The 24,300-nt window shown below is 35.0% G+C and overlaps 2 protein-coding genes across 3 annotated transcripts in view; one reads left to right on the forward strand and one right to left on the reverse strand.

The window, feature by feature from the left end:
* Nucleotides 1-507: 507 nt before the first annotated feature.
* Nucleotides 508-23,187, reverse strand: LOC110461890 (KH domain-containing protein akap-1-like). 2 transcript variants are annotated; one of them, XM_021515625.1, is made up of 9 exons: nt 23,045-23,187; nt 18,570-19,648; nt 17,555-17,780; nt 16,476-16,621; nt 12,181-12,361; nt 11,564-11,711; nt 10,598-10,665; nt 9,909-10,045; nt 508-9,382 (listed from the first exon to the last, which is right to left on the reverse strand). In XM_021515625.1, the coding sequence occupies exons 2-9, from the start codon at nt 19,614-19,616 to the stop codon at nt 9,317-9,319; spliced, it is 2,019 nt and encodes a 672-aa protein (XP_021371300.1). In that variant the 5' UTR covers nt 19,617-19,648; nt 23,045-23,187; the 3' UTR covers nt 508-9,316. The 2 variants fall into 2 exon arrangements, with proteins under 2 accessions (XP_021371300.1, XP_021371292.1); XM_021515617.1 differs by having other exon boundaries at nt 12,181-12,379.
* A 290-nt stretch (nt 23,188-23,477) lies between these two features.
* LOC110461903 (serine/threonine-protein kinase unc-51-like) overlaps nt 23,478-24,300 on the forward strand; it is a 38,536-nt gene continuing 37,713 nt past the window's right edge. The window contains exon 1 of the mRNA XM_021515638.1: nt 23,478-23,891. Within this exon, the coding sequence (XP_021371313.1) occupies nt 23,802-23,891 (90 nt within the window). The 5' untranslated portion in view covers nt 23,478-23,801. The remainder of the gene's footprint in view (nt 23,892-24,300) is intronic.

Below are 24,300 nucleotides of genomic sequence, written 5' to 3' on the forward strand. Positions count from 1 at the left end.
TTTACATGATTTGGGTGTTTAGATCAACTTTCAGTAAAATTGCTCATATATATGTCATTTTTACTGAAAGTTGATCTAAACCCCTTAAACATATAACATTACTCTGAACACCTTGGTTTAGGTCCAAATATAGCTGTAACAAATTATCAGGTCCCTGTGCTCCCAGAGTAAACATTTGTCAACCACATCTAAGTATACAAGTTAGCAGTTAAAATACAGAAAGAAAAACAACTCAGTTTTTAAGAGACATTCAAACAAAATTTATTAAAACTGAGATTTTTTCAATCTCTACACTATTAACATGACAGTGATATAAAGAACCCAAAGACATACAAAGTAAATGATTCTGTTCTATGTACATCCGCGGTTCTGAAAAAATATATATTAAAAAGGTCCTCTCTGGCTTTTCACAGCACTACTTTCTCTAGGTTTTATGAGTATGGCCTGCTATTTTGACAACATTTGTTTTCCTGAGACACAAAACACGAACAAGTAGCAACTCTACAGGGGTAACAGATAGGTGTATCGGAGACACATCACATGTCAGGTGCATGTTACCAGTCAGGGCCCAGTTGTTCACAAAAGGCTGTTAGCTTAATCACTGCTTAACGTAATTTTTCAACCTCAAATAATTTGGTCAATATACTAGGTAAAATCTTGTAATTTTGCATGTAACTTAACTTCACTAAAATATTTGCTATCTCTAAGGTTTAACTCATTTGATTGTTATATAAATTTTGCACTAATTACTGATTAAACTAATCACCTTTTAAACAACAGGGCCCTGATCTTAAGCCACACATGTTCTGATCTATGCCTTTGTATATCGAGTACAATAGAAAGACAATTAACAAATCTAAAAGTGGATCACATGTGGGAGAATCCAAATGAAACTTAAAAGTAACAGATTGTGAAAAGATTCATGTAGCACAACCAATCATGTATTGGTTGTGCTACATGATTTTTTTTACAATCCATACTTACCAACCTGAAGAAAATGTTGATCAGTCAATCACAACGTGTTGTTTCTGTTGTAATTTGTTCATTGAATGATTCTATACTTACTGTAAGTGTACTTATTTTAGCGCACACAAATTTTTAGCACATTATCAAATTTAAACAGATTGGAACATTGATGATCTGGTGCCCCCGCCAAAACTGCAATACAGGAACTTCAATGGGCGCAATCATAAATTAGTGCAAAATTTAAAGCGTGGAAGGTGCTTAAATAAGACTACCGATAATTATTTTATGTTTGCGGTATATACTAACTAGTATGCCACTGAAAAAACAGATCAAAAATAAAATTTCAGCTTTCAAGAACTCTACCTTGTAAAGACCACCATTAGAGATCCATGTTATGTGGTTAAAAAATATATAATTTAAATCGGACTAAAACATTAATTTGCTTCGTTGATGAATTAACTGTATCGGAGAGATGTTCGTATTTCACACTGGGGGAAATGTTTAGTATTTTATCACTTCTATAAAAAGACCATAAAACATAAGAAAGAGTGGGACTTCCTGTTAGTCATATTTAAATATTCATTTCCAGACAGAAATCTGTCAGCGGTGACAGAAATGCAAGCTTTTTCGCAAAAACCGATATATAAAAAAATACCTTGTGAAATAGAAAATCTACAACAATATTTGACCCTTCAAAAAGGTAACCCTCCTATGCAACAGCACACAAACACATAAATATATAAGGTTTTGAGGGAAAAAAATACTTCCAATCACACATCCACATGCAATCATCACATTATCATTGGCTTATAGGCAGTGTACATTGATGTACATCTTTGACAGAAAATGCGTAGCCAAGAATCCCCAAATCAGTTCATTTTGAACTATTGTTCAAGGTAACATGTTTTTTGAGAATTTTGTTAATTAAAACATCAGTCCATGATACCTGTGATTATAGATACTTAAAAGCTTGGCATTTAGCATAAACATTCATGTTGCGACTATATCAATGTTGTAAGTCAATATTTCAGTTTTTCTCTCTCTGGACTTGATTTGGTGGAAATGTGCCCTTTTACAGTATTGGGGTGTGTTATATCTGGTAGTAGATGTATACACAACAAACGTAGCCTCCAACACTGTCATAACTACAAAGCATTTATTCAGAAAACTCACTCACACAAGCATATGAAACTAAATGCACCACTAGCCAGACTTCATTATAATCCTTTTTTCTAGAGAGGTTCTCTGGCCCAGATTGTTTGGAGGGTTTGAAATACTCAAGTACCTGTATTTAGGTTTTGTATGGCAAACAAAAAGGATATGTAGATTGGAACCCAATTATCTGTTCCAAGTACAAAGCAGTATTTGACTATTTGAGACACATATGGCTGAATAAAAAATATTTAGGGAAACACTGCATACCCTGTTAAACTTTCGCCCTATGGCAGATTTTAATCTGAATTTGCCCAGTATTAATTTTGTCCTATACATTTGATTACTACGCATGTGATGTTGTTTACTAATGTTCGCCCTCATTACAGCAGGCGGAACTTAAGCTGCAGCAAAACTTCCCATGATACAGTAGCAATGACTAAGGGACATCATAATTTACAGAGAAAATCTCTCATCAACTAACAGGCTACTCATCTACAGTTCAGGCTTGTTATCAGTGTCCTATGGCATTCCCTATAAAGTACAAAAAACACGCTCAAGAAACCCTGTATCTGTATACCTAATATACAAGTCATCCTTGTATACTGTACATTCATCAGAGTAGAAAAGCTCAAAAACAAAAAATGTGCATACAATTCAAAATCCATCATAATTAACAATTGAAAGAATTTGAGGAAGCAACATAAATGAAAGACATTATGAAATACAAAGAATAACAGTTTTAAACAGCACTATCATACAGTAAATCACTAAACCACTGTTTGCCCTGTAATATTTCAGCCATAATTACCCTGTGCTTCTGTCACTATATCATGATATAGATTACACGAGTTTAAACCATTATATTACATGTTAAAGGTAAAACGAACTGAATCTCGGTTGAACATTGATTGAAAGTCCCTCCCCCCTCTCTAGACTTAAAATTCATTCAAATTGTCTTAAAACTCTTAAAAAAAATATATGGGTACCTTGTGTTCAACACTTTCCTTCACCTTGGTGTTAGCACGATGTTTTACAAGTTACTAAGTAAGTTTAAGACTGCAAGTGCCATTTCTTATACCGTAAAACCCCATGTAATGTGCACCTGTGTAATTTGCGCAGGTACTTTTTGAGGCTGAAAATCTGGAAAAAGCTTCTACTTGAATATTTTGTGCACCCAAAAAAACCGGAAAAAAACGATGTTCATGCTCCGAAAATCGATCTCTGAATAAAAATGAATAAATATATTTCTTATGATTTTTTTCATTGATGTAAAATGATATTAAATATATGGTACCTTATAGTTTTTGATCATACAGCATATCTGTCATTAAAAATATGATAACTTAAAAGACTTTTAACAGTAGCTTATTAAACAGTTCCATATTGACAACTTTGTATACATTTCACATGTATCCTATCCATCAACACTAATTCTAGCATTCAGACGGTAACTGTGACTGAACATGATGTGGAGATTCCGTGTTGAACTGATATTGTGTTAGGATATATCACTTATTATATTATTGATGGTTGGGTGCACTTGCTGCTCACCAAGGCAACTGGGGTTCGACTCCCAATCAGATGTGAAAAGGTATAGGGTTCCCTGCCGATCACGTGGGATTTCTCCAGGTATGAAGCTTTTCTTTCACATTAAAAACCTATGTGGCAACATCGGGGCCAACACCAGTGATTGATATAAGTTGAAATAACTTGTTTCATAACAGTTGTAAAATAAAGTTTATATTTTAATTACAGAATACAGCAATGTAAACAGGTGTCCAAGTTTGAAATCACTCATAAGTTTTCGCCTAAGTTCCTATTTGTGTTTCAGGTTTTCATTAATTGAAGAATTATGTTTTTTTTCTTCAGGTTAACAGATAATGTGAAAATGTAATTTATGGTTTTGTGTTTGTTAATCGTTTCAAATACATCTCTCCCACCCTTCACAGGTGTCTCCCTTTCAAGCTTAAAAAGATAAGCTTTTCACCCCCTTACCTAGGGGGAGATAGCCTTGTGTCAAATGGCGCGATCTAAGTCATAACAATAGTATGACTTCACGTCTACAGTAGCAGACCATGGAAGACAACTCCGGATTTGCTGGAAATACATGCAATCAGCCGATTATTTCATGCAATCACTGCTTGTCGGCGGATTTGTGAGTTGAACAGGATGGGAGAAAAACAATCATCCCCTACCTTGAGGGTGTGACTGAGAAATCTTCAACCCTCGGGATGATATTCTCGAATGTCTTTCCCTTGGCAAAGCCTTGGGTAAGACAATCAAGAATATCATCCCTCAGGTAAAGCCAAGGGCAAGACGAGAACATTATCCCACGGGTTGGAGATTTCTCCCACATCCTCAAGGTAGGGGAAGATTTTATTAATCACTGCACACAGTTAAAGTAGATTTAATGTAGAATAAATGAGTTGACAGAACACTACTACTGGTATTAGATTTAAATGGCATACAAATTCTTAAGACTAGACAAAATACTCTGTAATGAAAAATATAGTGATAAAAAACTGCAATGTTAATTCCTGAAAAACACCAAACCTATGGTACAAAGCATATCCCAACCCTCCAGTTATGTATGATTTTGCAAAATGAACTTCGGCCAGCCTTAATTAATACTGAATTTTTGAAATATTGTCGATTAAATGATGAAATGAAGCCATGTAACCCTTACATTCATGTGTCATTGCAAGGGCAAGGCAGGGCACAAAATGGTAGCTGGTTATCAGTGTACAATATATGAAACATCTTTGTTTTATCTAGATAGGTATGTATGCTCCTGTATATCATACAGCAATATAACTCATACAGTAACCATGGCAGCTGAGAAATTTACCCAATGTGGAGCGGAATAAATACCGATCAATGAAGAATACTGAATTATATACCAGTAAACTGATAACAATGACACAGTTACACACAAACAAATCAAATTAAATCGAACAAGGGAGAAGAAATGTTAAATAAAATCTGATCTTTGGCAAAAGTGGGCTCAAATCCACAAAATTAACTTGTCAGAACAGTTTTATAACATGTAATGTATTAGACATTTAAAGATTTTAGTGTAGATTGGTAATTAAATATGTCCATCCAAAGGAGATTTATAAATTTTCTTTTCTGTTTAATTAGAATTCAAAATAAAAATCTTGCAATAATCCTGCCTCAAATTTGTCTAACCCAATTGATCTTAAACCAATGAATCACTTAAGTTTGGAGATAAAAAAAACTAAAATGAAAAAACCTGCTGTCACATACATGGAGGTTTTGAAGGAACGGAAGCTGTGACATGTAATGGTAACAGCGCGCAAATGGAACAGGAAGGATAACTCTGAATACAGATCGATAGAACACATGTTCCAGTAAATATCCAAAATCTAATTATCAAGATCAAATCATGGTTATGTAACTTAAATATATATATATCTACACAAAACAACAAGGTAAAAAAACATAAGATACAATAGTGCATTTTAATGCCGCAAGTAGCCAATACAAGGTCACTGTACTTGAGATCACAATCGAGCCAAATTTTACAGACTAGCCCTTTCATTGAAGACAATCACTTTAAAGTAATGAAAAAAAAAAGATCTTTAGTAAATGTAAGCACACAGATAAATGAAATTTACCTGAAACTTATTTTGTAGAGTTTAAACCATTCATTACCATTAAATATTGTATGTTATCCTTTACTGTTTGTCAAGTATCTTTTTTGAACATTCAGATTTTTTTCCTGTTTTCTGTTTTTTTTGTGTGAAGGAATTGTCACATTTGGTAAACATGACTACATAGTGAAGAATTCAATGACAATTTCGTTCTTCGTAACTTTCTTTTCTTTTTTAAAGAATGACAGATTTCTGAAGTCTGTTTTGTTTTAAAGTATCTTCTAGGGAAAATAGCAATCAAAATTGTGTTCTCATTAATTTATTAATTGAAGCGAAAAAATATTTCTTTATCAAATTGGTATTTTTAAAGAAGGATGTCACTTTTTTTCATTGAAAGGGAAGTGGATAAAATTCAGCCCCAAATATATGGACAGGGAAACACTTGTCGAGTAATAATGACACCAAATAACATTTACAGACAAATAGGATGGCAGCCATTATCAACATGAAGAGTACAAACATAAACAAGAAGCAAGGACAAGTTGAGTTCTACACAGTATTTTCATTCTACCATAACTGATCTTATATTCTTCTAAATAAATTACATGATTGTTTGAACAGGATGTGTTTTATAATATTTAATACTGTTTGGATGAAATCAGGAAAATGGGCAGTATTCTTTGATGTTCAGGTATATTACTTTATTTCTTCAACATTTCACATACAAATGTAGTAATGTTTATTTGCCATGGCAAACATCAAAAGTACCTTATATATTTATATATATATATCGAGATCCAGAGGATGGTCCTTATGACTCAAACCGAGACAAGAATTATAGAGTTTTAATACTTTAGTATCATGTTAATATTTCTAAAAGGTCGGTCAAATTTAGTTTTTTGTGTGTGTGATAGGTAATAACTCATTGTTTACAAATGCAATTGATTTGTCTATGCATTGCGGAACCAGTGAAAATTTCATGATATTCCAACTTTCTAAAATTCTCTAAATTTTAATACCAGAGTTAGGCCAGCATTTTAATACAAGTCTGGTAAATTTCAATACTGCATTACAGTCCTCCACTTTTTTGATTGACCAATGAAATAACTTGTAACATTACAAAAATCATAATCTAAATATTATGCACTTTCAAAATATAAATGTTATCTAATTTATTTTGTATAGATGGCAAATATTAAAAAAAAGTTATTTGATCTATTGAACCCCTTTGTTTACTTAAATCTCAAGGGACTTGTTCATTATAAGCTTTATATTTTCTGTTCACATAATTGAAAATATTTTCATTATATTTGATTCTGAATGACCGAGAAAGACAGTTGACATGATTTTAAGTGAAACACAGTTGACATAATAAAAATAAACATTGTTCTTGTAAATATAGCAACAGCACTATAATCAATACTTAACTAGGATTATTTGGAATTAAACGTTAACAAAATAATTAACAGTATTTACCATTGAAAAATATATTTTGGCTGTCTATAGCCAACACAAGTATATACCTTACCTAGGAACATTGATAGTGGACACAACACATAGTTATCTCTGCAGATATAAAATTGATATTGCATGATGAATATCCAGGTAGCTAATATTATTAACATATATATATATATATATATGTAAAGCCACATAAACACACAAGTGACTTTTTTGGTCTGCACTCTTAAATTAGCATTCTCACAACATGTAATGATCATTGTCTGGACCTTCAAGGTAAACTTTAGGAAGTTTTGTGTTAATTGTAAAAGTTGCTTGTAGGACACATTGAATTGTCATAGCTGAGACAGTCTCTCTCCTTTTGGAACAGGTGCCCATTATTGTAAGAGATAACGGGGCTGGGGTCTTAAGATTGTTGCTGTACTGCGTTATAGTTATAACCATGAAAAACACATTAAGAACCAGAGATGTTGTGCTATATTTATCTAGATTTATGAAATTGCAAAAACCTACCTTTTTAATTCAAAATATTCATTTCAGACAAGGTTCACCTAGGGTTCTTCTAGATATGGATATGATGGAAAGGGGGTGAGGCATATAGAGGGCCCCACCACCCAACTTCCCCTTCCCTGTATTCCCTACCATTAACAGTTACTATAATAATTTCTGTAACTATTTTCAAGAGGCAAAAACCTATTATTTTATCCTAAATTCAAAAATAATATTTCATTTTTTTTTTTTACAACAATAGGAAATGATACTAAATAAAACCCAATTAATAGTCACTATAGAAAATAAAAGCTCATTCTGTTTCTCATGGTAAGTGATGTTGAAAAGTGCTAATTTGGGACATACATGAAATGAAGATAATGTCCGAGGTTATTATCAAAGGCAGAATGTGTAGCACTTAGTTTTGGGAAGCATGGTTTAACCTTTAACCTATGGTTTACAGAGACAATATCATTCATAGGAGGTTCCTACAAGTCTTTGAAGCTTGTCCAATCCAAAACCGCCCGACGTTGAAGGTCACTCTTTTTCCATCTGGTGTGCCAGCTAATTCCTGAGTGTTCCTAATTCTAATTATTTGTAATATTAAACTAGGATTGACACAAAATTCTTCTACCCGGACATATTACCAACGTCTATGTCACCTGTTTATGACACTTCCAGTCTGGAAGAAATGGTTTATCAAGCAACTGGTTGATTGACGTTTAGGTCTGCGTACCTAGTTCCAGTTTGATAAAAGCAACTGGTTGACTGACGTCCAGGTCTGCGTTCCTAGTTCCAGTTTGACAAAAGCAACTGGATGAATGACGTTTAGGTCTGCGTACCTAGTTCCAGTTTGACAAAAGCAACTGGTTGACTGACGTCCAGGTCTGCGTACCTAGTTCCATTTTGACAAAAGCAACTGGTTGACTGACGTCCAGGTCTGCATACCTAGTTCCAGTTTGACAAAGGCAACTGGTTGATTGACGTTTAGGTCTGCGTACCTAGTTCCAGTTTGACAAAAGCAACTGGTTGATCGATATCTAGGTCTGCGTACCTAGTTCGAGTTTGTCAATATTTACTAACTTACATTAAAAGCTAGAAACGGTAAGCCTGGAAGTGGCAAGCCGAGAATTGATCTAGAAATGATCATGGTCTTAATAACTACTTACAAGATTGAAGAATCATGCAAGATCCTTCTGAGTATAGCAAGCAATAATATCAGCGGTTGATATTAATGCCCAGTACTCAACAGAGTGATATCCATTTATCTTACGATTTTTCATTGATGGAACATCTAAACCTGTCTTACTGTAGTTCAGTATTTGTATTACTTTGCACTGGCAACAACGCATGCTCAAATTTTAAGGTAATCATTTACACAAAAAGTCCCCAAATTACATTCCAATTTGTGATGTTATTAAAGGACTGAATTCATCAAGTACGGGTACGCAACATCAGCAGACATTTTGAAGAACAACAGCCATGTAGAATTCACGCACATCAGACTTATAGAACTGTTGAGAAGCTGAGAGAGGCTTCATATTGTCCTGCCTTTTGGGAACACCAGATGTTCTCCTCTGCTATTCTTGACTGGAAAAGGTCAATCCATTTTGTCATCAGTGCGAGACGTCTCATGACATCAGTTCAATCCAGCGAGTAACACCCCGGTTCACCAATTCTCTATTCACAAATACCACCTGGAAAAATATCAATATATCAATACAATGCAGAAAAAGAGGCCCATTTGATCTGTACAACTCACCTGTTTCTTTAGTCATTTAAACATTTTTAAAAATAAGATTCACCCCTTTGGAAATATATGTGTATCCATGCATCAAATGTGTTGCAACATATCAAGGCCGACTGGTCTCTTTGTCAAGCATATTCTAGCTAGACTTTATCTTTTTATTTTGAAGGGGCTGTTCTAAGAAATACCAAAAATCACAAAACACAGTTTTTCAGACCATTTGTATCCACATTTCATCAATTTTAGGTATTTTGAATTATAAAAAGGGATTTAATTTGATTTTAATACTTGCTTATGAAATAGAGAGCTGTTATAAAGATGCTTATGATTTCAAGCATGTTCAAATAAGACACATAAGTGCATTTGAGCGAGATAAAATTGTTAGGGTTGGAAGTAAAAACTAAGTTAAGTCGGGTTTGTTTTTGGTCCCACCTATATCTACAAATAAATGTTAACAATTCCTGAAGAAAACAAACCTTCTCTCCTGCTATTTGATAGATATGGATATAAGGAGTTCCGTCCTCATTGCGACCGACAATCTGGGCTTGGAGTAACTTCCCTTGTGTGAGCTCTTCTAGTGTTGCAGCAGCTTCTGAGCTGAAGTATTCCTCATCTATTGACATAAAACAGTTGTCTTAGAACTGAATGAAGTCATCTTGAATTCAGATATAAGAATACATCATTTTCCTGAAACATCTTCAACCCTTTCACCACTGTAGACCATAATGGACTCATCCATATCAATGCATGGTAGATTCTACTGAAGTGACATAGGGGTGAAAGGGTAAAGGGAAGTGGAGTAGCATTCCACATCTACACTAATCAATCTGTCCAACCAAACCATTGCACACCTGCATTAATTATTTTGTCTAAAATTGGAGGGTAAAACAATGCAATACATGCCTCCAAGTACATCTGTTAAGCCACAGGATCTAGAACTCCATACACCTCACTTTCCACTGTTATAGGCTTAAAGCCTTACACCACTCACAATTAACTTTCATACCTGTTCATGACAGTCTTTTAATTGCAAATTACAAGCAAGACAAAAACTTTCCAGGGGCCAAAGAGTATAGTTTGCATCACACCAGACACACATTTTGTGATATTACTATATATATACATATACCCTCCGCTACAAACAAATAACGTAGGGACAGCATACCTTGAATAGGTGTGATGTTGGCCATGTAGCATTCCACAGCTTGGAAAGGCAAAGTCATGAAGTCACTCCTACAACAGGTTCCATGATCAACACTTGTTATTGCATTATATTTATTCTTCCCCGACACACAACTCAATCATAGCACTCAGATTGTACAAATCAAAATTATAGAAATAATTTTAGGGTGTATAACTCATCTAGCCCCCCGGATTGGTCGATTTTATGCTGCAGTTATTGAAAATTAATAAGACCCAAAATTTGATCATTGGGAACCTTCATATGAAATTTTAGATAGATCCCTCCAGTACTAATCCAGAAATGGCGTTAACAAGAATTGGTGAAGTAAGGACGGGAAAATGGGATGCAATGACAGACCACAGACGAAGGGCAATTTGAATAGCCACAGTGGACTAAAAAAGCCATACGCCTCATGAACATCTTCAAAATCCAAGGATCCCACTCTTAATATCGCGCTATCTACTCTGCAAGAGCGTAACAACCCTTGGATTTTGAAAAACGCCTCTTTGAAATGCAAAGTTTATGTCTATCTGTGAACTTAACCTGAACAATGGCATCCTACTGTTGGTTGATCAATTTGTATATTAGTAAACATCTTCCTTAAAACGCAGTAACTTACAAACCTTAATCAATACACTGTATACCGGGAATTTCATCGGTTTTCCTTTCGCTTTTTTCACCCTTTCCAAAGAGGGGAAATATATCATCATAGTGGATATGAGTACACAACATACAATATATAGTAGTTACACGTGAAGAGCTAACTTAACACTTAGTGAACATTGATTTTATACACAAGGGGCGAATATTTTACTGGGCAAAAGTTTCCCGGGAGGTATGCAGTATTCTCTTCTTTCACCATGAAAAAAATTGATATCACCATTAGATGTCAGAAAGACTGGTGAATCTTAAACGAAGTCTCCTCTCAATGCTTATATCATAATTTACCTGATTTGTCGGAGTGTGCAGCCTGGGACACGCGAGAATCCTCCGTAATCAACGTATTTGATATCACATTCATCTGTATCATCATACACAGCAGTAATCTGGGCACGGTACCATCCATTCAGCATCGGAGCAGAACATACAACCCCAACTACGTGAGAGACGAGTCAGTGTAAACAACTGCTACTTCATTCAAATGATCAAGGTCTGGTCTACTAAGAATTTCAGTAGGTATAAAAAACCAAAACACATACGGTAGACCACTTTTCTGTTGTTTGCATATCCTAAAATTCTAAGATTGTGATTAGCCCAAGAGATGGAGTATAACACTAAGAAACATATAGGTTGTGTTTTTTGATATTGAAGCTTTCTCCTGTTCCACCAAAAACAAGTAATTTGACGAAGGAAGGAAATAATGTAGGTCTGAGTAGGATTGAACAACTGAAATTCAAGATTATAAATGTGACCTGACCATTGACCTAAGAAGTAAACCCAATCTAGCAATCTGAATCTGACCCAACCAAACTTTTGAAATTAGAGTGTAGATCAAATAGAGACCTTACACAAAAGTTGTTATCTGTATTTAGTGGCTAGTGATAGTGTAATAATGCCTGACTTACCCTCCAGAGGCCGAGGAAGCTGTGGTACAATGCTGTCCTGTGTGTAACAGGCAATCATGAACTGGTTGAGTCGCTCCAGGGAGGGGAAGGAAGGATGGGTGTGCTGTTGGACAAACACATGCCCCGCGTCTACGATGCTGGACACCACCACGTCAATGGACACGCCCTCGGGCAGGTTGAGCTGAAAGGAGACGCACACCTGTTTTCTTTTCAGTAAAAAATGTCAAAAATGCAGTACAAGCCCTGTAAGTCCACAGCATGTCATCTTCAGACCTTCACCGCCTGCTTGTGGCAATTTGCTACAGACTCCATAACTGACTTGATTGTGGACATGTTGTCGTCAAACAGAATAAGCAGATTTTTTTTGTTTTTGTTTATCACCTCTGCCAATGAGGATTATTAGCCAAAATCTAATGTAGTTCTACACAAAATGTTTGGTTTGGATTAGTATTCAAAATGCTAAGGCTGTTGGTGTGTCCAACCTTTTTCTCACATCCATGCAAATCTACTGAGAATGTTTATATCAAACAGCAAATGTATTGTTGAAGGATTAGAAATAATTATTCAATTTTTTTCAAGAAATCTAACTTCAAGAAGTAGAAATATAATTTGGTGTCTTAAACCTTTTTATTTGTTTCTACATTACTGAAATACTTGTCGCATTACAATACAACAAAAAGGCAATGGTGATTATCAAGTATAAATCACATTAAGGGCCATTTTTCAGTTTCTTTTTTATTACTTATTTCAGAAACCTACCATCAATATTCCTCTCAAACATGAAGAGCCATTTCAATTCTTTATCTTGGCAAATGGTACATGTTACATACTTTATCTCTTCTGCTAGAATTTGATCCCATTGTCGGCATATCCACAACAAAAGTCAGTTACGGAGGCTGGAGTGGTACATCTGCTTTGAGGCATCATAGCAGGTGAAGCTTTGATTAGTGTTAGTAGTCAGAAGACAGAAGGTAATGTACAGAAATGACAGTGATGACTTAACCTCATGCTAAAGACCCAGATTCCTACCCAAGTTCTGACTATGGCCAAATTAAAAATATCTGTGTTTCCTGCTACAGCTTTGAAAAAGGGAAGGTTGCTGATAAAAATTCCAGTTATTTTTTGTAATCCGATGGAGCTTTTGACTAGTCAACAGTGCCTGTTGAAAATCTTTATCAAATCTTGTAGGGTAGCCTGGGACAATATAGGGTACATGAAACACAGATATTCTTATTTTGAGCCGAAAAGCTTCCTGAAACTTAGTTTTTGCCACTGTACTTTAAATTTTGTTCAGTCTCTTCACAACAAGATATATTTTCAGGCTAAATAAAACTTTTTTACTGAATATTCTGTACAACAGGAAACTATGTATTTTAACATAAATATGATCACAGGAAAAAATATGTTTTAGATGAACAGATGCAATGGTGTTTTTTTCCCCAAATTTAATTTGCATCATTGAAATAAAAAATGTAGATTACATTTTGGCAAAAACCAACTTTGAGAAAAACTTGATCCAGAACTGATTTATTTCAATTTTTTAATGAGAATTAAAGGTCAAGTGAAACTGAAAGCAAGAAATATGTGAGCATTTTAAGAACATTACATTGTATGTGCAACGTGAATAGTTGGTGCATAATTTTCATACCGCCATATTTCCTGCATGCAGTTTCAACAGAAAAAATCTAGAATTTGATACTAGGTTAAGGTTATGTATCTTGTCTAATAGAGTAACTGCAATACAAAATCTATTCTTAATTTTTTCCCACTAAGGTGAAAAATCAAATATAGTATAATAAATGAGGAAACCCTCCCCCAAATGTTTTTTTAACAAGCCTCTGGTGATCATCTAGCACACACAACATCTGTGTGAGAAATCTAGATACTACAGCATACAGTACACAATTATCTTAACTTAGATATATTGTAGGTAATAGACACAAGACAACAAAAATATTCTATTGATTATTACATGTAATAATACACAAATCATATACTACCAATGATTTACTGCATATTACAGGTCAATGAGTCGTACATGTGAACTACATACTATTCTATTGCTAACTACACTAGATATAATACTACAGAATATACTACTGTTTATCATAAGTAATACAAAAGGACTACAAATACTATAGGAAGCTATTATAAAAGCATGCACAAATTAAAATCTACAAATTACTTTTGCCTCATTATACTTTCTACTGACTACACTACAATCTTTTAAGTGCTTTTCTCCAGTACTCAGGGGTGTAAAAAAAACATAAAAGCACTTGCCCCAGGCAAGTAGACATTAGAAATCTGCTTGCCGGAACACAATTTTTACTTGCCACATAAGAATGAATTTTTCTCAAGAAAATGACTTTTCATGAAATATATTAGGTTNTCCTGGTGAGCTAAAAATTAAAAGCACTTGCCCCAGGCAAGTAGACATTAGAAATCTGCTTGCCGGAACACAATTTTTACTTGCCACATAAGAATGAATTTTTCTAAAGAAAATGACTTTTCATGAAATATATCAGGTTTTAATTTTTCTCAGCGATAGTAATTATTATAACATCAAATTCAATTATTTTCGTTTTATTTACATATGTAAATCTATTAACTTTTTGCTTGTTCTTTAATTCCTGAAATCTGGGTCAGAATTTGTCCAGTTATTAGTCACGCTAATGCAAATACCTGTTTGATAAAGAGGCTTTTTTTCGGGCAAAAACAATGTCCCTCAGTCCCTACAATTACTCTATAAGTAAGCAAGTCCTTGATCTATCCCTATTGTATACTTTAGCTGGAGTTTCAGTTACATTCATAAGCCTTAAAATCTGAAAAACTGTCTGAATTGATGTAAAGTCCACTAGTTTTCTACCAGCAGTTTTTCTTCAAAACGAAGAATAAAGTTGTTTTCAGGAATTTTTGTTTGTTTAATAACTGTTAGCAATAATAGTGAATGTATTCCACTAAATTCTACTAAGTATTAATTCTTTATTCACTTCCACTTGGGGGGAATGGAGAAACACAAGGGTTTTTTTTTGTCAAGAAACCAGTCTATTGCACTTGCCCCCCCCCCGACTAGTGGGCCAACTTTTTGCACTTGCCCGAGTGCTAATACTGGTTGTCCCTGGTGTCGAACAAGTGGATTTTTACACCCCTGAGTAGTAATGGAGTTTTGCCTGAAGCACGAATCTGCACTATACAATTGAACATTATAATCATTCATACCTAAAATTCAATCACAGTAAATTACATCTGCCACTATACTACATTCAAAAACAATGTTTGCAGCATCTATCAGAATTGGGACTTTTCAGTGGAGTTTATATCAGAAAGACCGACGTACCAAGTTAATCAACCCACTGTGGTAAGAACTGGCCATGGGGGAGAACAAATTTAATTTACTGTACAAGTTGAGCAATCACACCCCCCCCCCCCCCGAGTTACAAATTTAACTTGGTTTTTAAATTAAATTGTTTTCAATTTAATAGCTGAAGACATTTACAGGGATTATCTTAAAGGAAAAAGATGGAGTAATAAAGCTAATATTACAATGCTTACAGCATGTCAGGAAAACTAAAATTTTGGCAAGCTAATACAACTACAGGATCTACATTCATGTTCTTGATCCGCTATCTACTGAAAATGAGGTTCATGCAATAGTGACACTCTTGACTTGCAGAGTAAAAATAGAAAGTGCCATGCAAGGAGGTAAAGCCGTGCAGAAGAGGTCTAAACAAGGGGAAATAATGCTCAAGAGGAGTTAACACACTGGCTGACATTCTATGGACTAATAAAGACACATAGAGCCTTGCTTTGATTGACATTTCACATTCTGACACTGGGGAACAACTACCAGTTCTGGATTACTGATATGACATCGTAGAAATGGGTTGCATGGGAATGACAGGTTCTTATTTGTCTAGATTATCAAGGGGAAAATGCTTTTGATTTACTTTCTCAGAGTCAAATAGGATGTCTGATACAGACTTCACAGAATGTGTTCACTTTTCAATGCCAATTTTCTATCTCTTTACAAATCATTTGAAAAACAATTAATGATTATTTCAAAGAAAATTAATTAAATAGGAAACAAGACTTTTGTTTACATGATATAACTTCCTTAAACTAACTGTCCATCAGTATCCAATCTGTCAATCAATCCTCTGAAATTGCTTTTTAATATTTTCAAACAGAAATCACAGACATGGTAGTTGTATACTTAAGGGGGGGGCTCTTGAAGCTTCATTGATCAACTTAAGATCATGACAGACACTTCGGTCTACAAAAGGTTATCTCAGTACCTGCATTATATCAGGCATCAACATCGGTTTGCCATTAGTGCTGGGCTCAGGTTCATTCTCTACTTCTGCCCCGATTGCAGTCAGGTCCACATCAGGGAATTTTCTACCAATCACTTTCAGTGCCTCGTCAATATGTCTCTGGGTACCTGAAATAACCATCCCATTTGTTTTACATTACATCAGGTACAGGCTGCAAACTCTACCATAATACTACACACTGAAACCTTCTAAATACCAGGATATGAACTAGAGAGTTGTTTTTTCCAAGTTTGAAAACAATGGGTAGTGTGATATAGGCAGAATATTTAAATCTAATTTAACCCTTTCACCCCTATGTAACTTAAGTAGACTCTACCATGCATTGATCTGGACGAGTCCATTATGGTCTACAGTGGTTGAAGGGTTAATGGGGTGATGTACAAATCCCCCTTCTGGAGAAAACACTGAACTACAGGTATATGCATATTTGTTTTGCATAATTATATAACCTTTAGGTGAAGGTCAGTGACCTAAATATAGTGCACTGCATACTTACTATGAATGATACATTACAGGTATTGCTCAAGTTTAATCAAAATATCTTCAATGGCTGATAATGTAAGTCTAGATAAGATTTCATTGATTATTTTTAATCCATTTGACCTTTGAACTTGAAATGAAGGCCACAATTACCTTATTACTACAAATTGTACACTTTCATTAGGTGGTACACATCAGTTTCATCACCGGAAATTTTGCACTATTTGACTTGGATCTCGAGTCGAAGGCCTCATTCGATTTCACTAAATTAAAGTACACTGCACACCTCCTGGGGTGATGTCTTTAACCGTTTTAAAGTTAAGTCTTGGAAAATATGATATTAGCAGAACCAGTATAAATATATGGAGAGAAAAATGACAGCAAATCCTGCTTATTTGTTATTTCTGATAAGATTCCATGTATCTAAATTGTCAAACACCCTACCTCTTAATATTTTTGATCATTAGAAAGAAATGTTGGAATTTGCACAGTCGACAGTGTACATGTATGTCACCAAAGTGTATGACTTTTTAAGCGTGTCAAGTTTTAACTGTACAAACCTTCAATAAGACAGAGCTGGAAGTCTGGTGTGTATGGGTGATTGCTCAGAGATATGTTGGCTCCTGACCGCTCCTTCAGCAGTTGGATATTTTTTCCATGTTTACCAATCAGGCGACCACAAAATTGTGTAGGAAAGTTAAATTCGTAGGTCTCTTTTTTTGAACTGCCGGACTTGTTTGGAGTTTCTACTATACTGGAAGCTCGACTGCTACAATTACTTGAAACCTACAAAATATTGAATATCATGCATGTATTAACTTTGTAATTATAATTCATTTATTATACTTACTGCTGGTTGGCTATTGTTAATTTTCCCCCATAATGTTTATACATCATGTTAATTCTGTTGGATGTGGGACAGGAAACTTGATGTTGGTAGCTCGATCAAAACAAATATAAATCAAAATTTGATAGGCAAAAGTGCAAGATTCATATAGCAATAGTTTAAGCTTTTCAAAAAAACATAAAAATGGTTTAGTTAGTGACTTCAGCTGATTTACCAATTGATGACCTTTTTTAGAAACAATAATTGCGAACTTATTAGTTTGCACATCTATCGTAACTAATCTATTAGGCATTACAGATGAAACAATTACACTTGTGAAATGCGAACTCACACAAAAGATGATGTTTGTGTGAGGTTTTGTGACAATTGCATAAGAAAAAAATGTTGCAGATCAATTTTTATCGAAATTTTATTCATAGCAACAGTGACCTAGTTTTTGACTGAATGTCATAACAGGACCTTGTACAAGACGTGATGTAAATTAAAGGGAGATAAAGCACTAAATAAGATATTTCCTTTTGAAAATTAGTTTCATCACTGACCCTGTATAACCAACCCCCTACAATATGGCACAACTTGTGTCAGATACAGTGGGTGAAATCAGCAGAAGCACAAATGCCTTTATATATATAAGGTAATTAGTTCTAATGAATTCCATGATCCTAAAACATCTAACTTTTCACAAAGAATAGACATTTATCAGTGTCAGACACAGAACGGACACTTACACTATCACAGTTTGAGGTGTTGGAGTCGGACCCATGAGCACTACTGTCGGTCTTGGATGGTGTTGGACCAACTGAGTCTGCTGTGTGTACTGAATTAGAGTTATCTCCCCCACATAGTTCAATGTCTGTCTGTTTGTCCACATTATCACAACTCTCCACCTCAGATGACCAACTACTTGTCATCTGATCATGGTTACTGTTCACTTGATTCACAATCGAGTCGGACTCCAAAATTCTGCAGTTTTTGAATGAATCATTCTTGTCATTTTCATTATCATGGACCTGTTTACCATTCATGTGTTTGTTGTTGTATGTAATGTTATTTTCTATCAATGAAGGCACAGAGCATTCTATCTTCATGCTTTGCTCATTTTCACAGGCTGTGATGTCTAGTTTTGTTGATTCTAGCAGTGGTTCAGCAAAAGTTGAGGTAGAGAGAGACACATCATGGGTTGAATCTGTTGGTTTTTCACAGGTTTTATTCATTATGCCATCCCCAATGTCTGATGTCATGAATGCCTCATTCATGGCGGAATTTCTGTGCAAGTTGTCATCACTTCCTGCTATCTGTGTAGAATTATATTCTGATGTTGAAAATCGTGTACTGTCTCCATTGCAGTTCATGTCATACTCCAGAGTATCCAATGTCTTATTGCCTGACTGTGTGACAGCACAAGAAGAGGATGTCAGGACCTCCTCCTGTATGATCGGTTCCTCTACACATTCCTGATCTTGGTCTGCATCCTGGGCCTCAGAACTGTCGCCCAATATACAGCTCTCTGTCTGTACCACTTCCTTATTAGATAGCACCTTTTCCAGAACAGCTTCTTGTTGAATCCCCGGAGACTCAGACTCTGTACTCTGGTGAACTACATCTGGCAGATTGTTTTTAGAACCAACACTTGGCAGTTTTCTGTGTGTATCTTCAGCATGGTTCTCTTTTGAATCAGATGGAGGCTTCTGCTTTGGTGATTTCTTCCAGAAGAACAGCCATAATAAGCCAAAGAATGACACAGAGCACCCGACAATCACCTTCAAATTTGCCATTATTCATCAATCATCCACAATGAATCTACAATCTGAAACAGAAAAAAACAAATCTGGTTTATCTTTATAAAACAACTACAAAAATAAATGCCAAACCGAAAACAAATTGAAATGATTCAGCACTTGAAAAAATAGTGTGGGTAGTAAAAAAATATTCAGAACACTGATGAAATTATTTCACAATTATCAGTTGGTTGTTCATGGATTTTCGCTCCTGTCAAGTCTAAAATTAGGGACATACTCAGGGCCACACATGTTCAATGATGGATAGGTCAGCCATTTTCCAAGATGTTTACTTGAGGTTTTACAACATTTTACAGTGCTTTGGGCGATAATTCACTAGAACTCTTTAGTAGCAGCAGTCATCCGACTGTCTACACTTCTGGCAGTGGACTTCCTATTAATCTTTGAGTCTTTCTCAATAAACATGTATTTAAATTAAAAGTCACTACAATTATAATAATATTATTATTGTAGTGAATTGAATTAAAAGATAATGACAGAAATTGATTGATAATGTAACTAAAATGTGGTTGAGTCTGATATTCTGAGCCATCATGATCAACTTCGGCACCACTTTTTTTCATTTCTGTATACGAGTTTCACTTTGAATTAGTTTGAAATCTTAACCTAATTGTGTCACAATATGGTAGACTTTTTCAACAACTACCCTGCTATGAAGAACTTTTTGACAAGTAAAAGCTTGAAATTTTTCGTCTGTTCAAGGAAAATTGCTCCTTTACACAGGAAAATATGAAGTGAATGCGGGTAGTACTCATGAAGTGTGACTAGTATTGTGTGTCATTAATGTCAGACAATTCGTACATAAATATGCCACATGATTGTGATGATCAAGTTTTGTTCTTGTAAACATGCGTACGTGCCAATTAAGCCTCGACCATGTATCGCTGACAGACGTATGTATTGTCATGATATTTTTGCGATTACAATTTCATTATATAATCGCAACCTGGCCACCAATCCCCGATTTGTTACTTAATTGATATAACCTGTACATATGCCAAAAACAAAAATATTTGACCAGGTGGTGGATCGAACTATTAATCCGTAATTACGGTTTCAATCCACCATCCGCATTCTGATACATTACAATCGACCTTCCTACAATTCCGTAACAATCAATACCTGCTCACAAGAGAAGATAACTGCAATACGTAAAGACGGAATCCTTCAGAAAACATCTACTTGTTTCTGCTTGCGATTAAATGGAAAATGAACTTGATAATCGAATATTGATTGTGTAAGTAAATATAAGAAAGACATATACTATTATTCATCTCCAGATTTGCAAATATATCCTAATAGCCAGTCGTTGCTCCGTATCAACGACTTGACCGTTTGCCATGATATTTGCTGATGTCACTCGGATAGTTCAACTACCCTTTATTTTAGCGGCTATAATTTTGTGTAATTTAAACAGGATTGAAAAATATATATTTAATTTTGTTCAATCTGACCGGAGGTTTACCATATATCTATTTCAGACTACCTGGACCGTTTTCGTTTAAATGGTTAAACCAACATTGTTCATTTATTAAATAAGGTTGTATCAGTAGTAATATGATGCTGCTTTCAGGCGAGCCTTGACAAAGCCTTGCAAGGCCTGCATTAACATTTGCATGTTCGACAGGATTTCGTTATACCAGAACATGTTACATTTCAAGATGGACAAACCCGTTGTTTCCCATAGAACAAACAAGCCCACAGAGTCTTGGTCTATAAAATATATACTACATCCCAGACCCGAGTAATGATGTTTCATAAGTGATTTCCTTGAATAAGAAATTATTATGATTGCAAGGACACATTTATTATTAATAATAAATAATATCATCAATGATTTATTATAAATAATAAATGTGTCCTTGCATGCATAATAATTTCTTATTCAAGGAAATCACTTATGAATATGTTATCATCAGTATCCTTTACATTGGTTTGTTTAATACTGGTACTTCTCCTCTTGTCTGCCTATCTTTCCGTCTGTCTGTCTTTCTGTCCATTTACCTGTCTTTATTTCCACTATGTTTTCTTGTTTCTCTTATCTGATTTCCCTTCCTTTCTTATATAACATTACAAAAAAATTAAATACCACTTAAAAAAGAGCAATATTAATTAGTACGAAAGTATGTGTGAAAGTGGAATTCATTATGTCTAATGAAATGTAAATGTTATTGTAATGTGAAAAATACTTTGAAAATAAAATAAAATAAAAATATCATCAAGAATTTACAAAAGGCTAAAAAACCCATTACCACATTGTTATATACTACAGTGAAAGATGAACAGTCAATATCTCCACTATAACACAAATCCTTGAAAAAAGTTACTTAGAACCCAAAGCAACATGACTTTGACTGAGTGAAGATGTGTCTCGTCGTGTGGAGGTGATAATGTGCGTTGGTAACTCAGACCCTCTCTTCACTGTACTCCTAATAACATAAGAGGCAGCTGGTAGGCCTTTTTCTATAGGCTATGGTTTTGCGGACTGCAACCTCTTATTTCTGAAGCACAAATTCTTTGATGCAGAATCGGCTTGAAAAACTCACTTTAAGCGGTTAACAGTTCATGACAACGATGTCTACTCAAGGTTCATGTAATATAGATCCCATATGTTTACCACAGACACATATATAGAGTATATTACGGAATAGAACACTCAAATTGTATGTCCATGTCGTTGAAGCACTTCTCTCAAAAGAGGAAAAACACATTATTCATGTCTTTGACACGAAATTCTTCTCATTTAATCATGGATTTATGGAAAGGAATATTTATTGGACCCTGTTGAACATTGAAAACGATATAAACACGATATATTTTTTTAAATCCGAACTTAAAAAAATGTGATTGTCAGCATCGGGAAAATCAGTTATGGGCAGTTAGAGGTTACACGGCTGTCAAAAGTATCTCGCCGTGTAGTTAGAGTACTCCTCACTGATACACATAATTAGTTATTTACCTGGCATATTAACATTGTTGGGATGTGAGTGAAATTAAATGGTTACGGTGAAATATTTGTCTATTGACATGTCATCTAAAAGCGGCAAGTGCCGTTATGAAGACAGTCTTGGACAAGTCGGCACTAGCTAACCTACAGCACCACATGCGTGCGTATTATTCAAGAACAAATTTACTCCAAGACGAAACATGCTCGATTACGAGAATGCGTCATGCAAAATTTGAAGAACATCGAGAATTCATTTTCAGTCTTATTTTCTTAAACATGCCGGAACAATAAGGCTTATTAGCCAGCAGCAATAATAAATTCTGTCTCTTTCGCCCACGCGTTCCTGCGACCTCGACAAAACGGCATGTTTACCATTTTGAAGCGCGCAACGCGACAGAAATGGTTCCGAACAATTACTACGTGCATCAATTAGCCTTAGTAACCTTTCAAACAGTACCTTTATAATTTGCTGTCGAATGTTGCATTAATGTTTGTATTTCGTAATGAATGTCAAATCAATAAATCGCAGTGTTTTCAACGAATCTTCATAAACACACGTGCTTCTTGCTGTTTCAGTACCGTATCTCTTCAGTGTTTCAAGGTCACGTAGACAACGAGATATGACGAGATCTTGAAAAATGCACTACTTTCAGGGGCACCTCGAAAAAATATCAATACGCATGATGAAATCGACCCACTTTCGATATGAAATAATAATATCCTTGTTTGCTTATGTTCTTTTTACTTAAATAAATACCGAATTTCAAAATATCATGACATATATTATCTATATGCTTGAATATATTGGTGTGTTTCATTCGTGTTGATGGTTTCGTATAAAATCTGGATTATTTATGTTAATACGAACGGCGGTAGGAGACGGTTGCTCATTGGCCCAAACCAAAACATAATCAGGTGGTGTTCTATCGTTGACCTGTCAAAACGTTAAAGCAAGTGGATACATATGGAATATCACTGAAATTGACTATTTTTATACCGATAATGCTTGAAAGGAGGTAAAAGAAAATGACGTTGAACTATACTGTTTCATTGATGCGTTTATATTAATACATGATGAGACCAAAATTGCAGTCTAATGTGCAGACTGCCATCCTCGGCCATCAAAATGGCCTCTGAATCTCTCGTGGTTACAGCAGGAGCTGGCCGACCTCGAGATCAAGATTGCTTCACGAAACAATTATCATAGGCCGAGGATGGAGATCATTGGAGAATTCGAGTACAACAAGAAGGATCTAATCGGTCATGGGGCTTTTGCCGTGGTCTTTAAAGGCCGTAGTCGGAAGGTAAACAATGGCATACACATACAAAGAAACAACGCTTTGATAGAAATACATTTTCCCCTAATTACGATAGCTATATCAAGTTGTTGATTTTTGTCGTTAATCCGTAAATGTCAAATGTATTTAAAGACATTATCTTAATAATATACCTGCTTCAGTATACACGTGTTACTTGGATGTCATGACTATTTTTAATAGAGATTTCAATACAATATACGTGTGTATGTACATACGTTGCATCATCATAATGAAACACCTTAAGCTTGGTTTCTATAGACACTAAACATTTAAGCTTAAATCAGTGGCAGATTATTTGAACTTAAGGTGTAAATGGGACAAAATTGTTTACCATCAGTTGGCGACTTGTTATTTGTTTGGGACATTTTGTTAGTATATCATTCACATAAGACAT

This window comes from Mizuhopecten yessoensis, unplaced genomic scaffold, assembly GCF_002113885.1.
Source record: "Mizuhopecten yessoensis strain PY_sf001 unplaced genomic scaffold, ASM211388v2 scaffold1407, whole genome shotgun sequence".
Taxonomy (NCBI): domain Eukaryota; kingdom Metazoa; phylum Mollusca; class Bivalvia; order Pectinida; family Pectinidae; genus Mizuhopecten; species Mizuhopecten yessoensis.

What these genes read in the sequence shown, in the direction of transcription:
- LOC110461890 (XM_021515617.1), bottom strand. Translation starts at nt 19,616, where the DNA reads ATGGCAAATTTGAAGGTGATTGTCGGGTGCTCTGTGTCATTCTTTGGC. An exon ending in TGATGCCTGATATAATGCAG is followed by an intron (nt 12,380 to 16,475) that starts GTACTGAGATAA and finishes AAAAGAAAACAG; the next exon opens with GTGTGCGTCTCCTTTCAGCT. An exon ending in CAACATCACACCTATTCAAG is followed by an intron (nt 10,046 to 10,597) that starts GTATGCTGTCCC and finishes TTATGTCAATAG; the next exon opens with ATGAGGAATACTTCAGCTCA.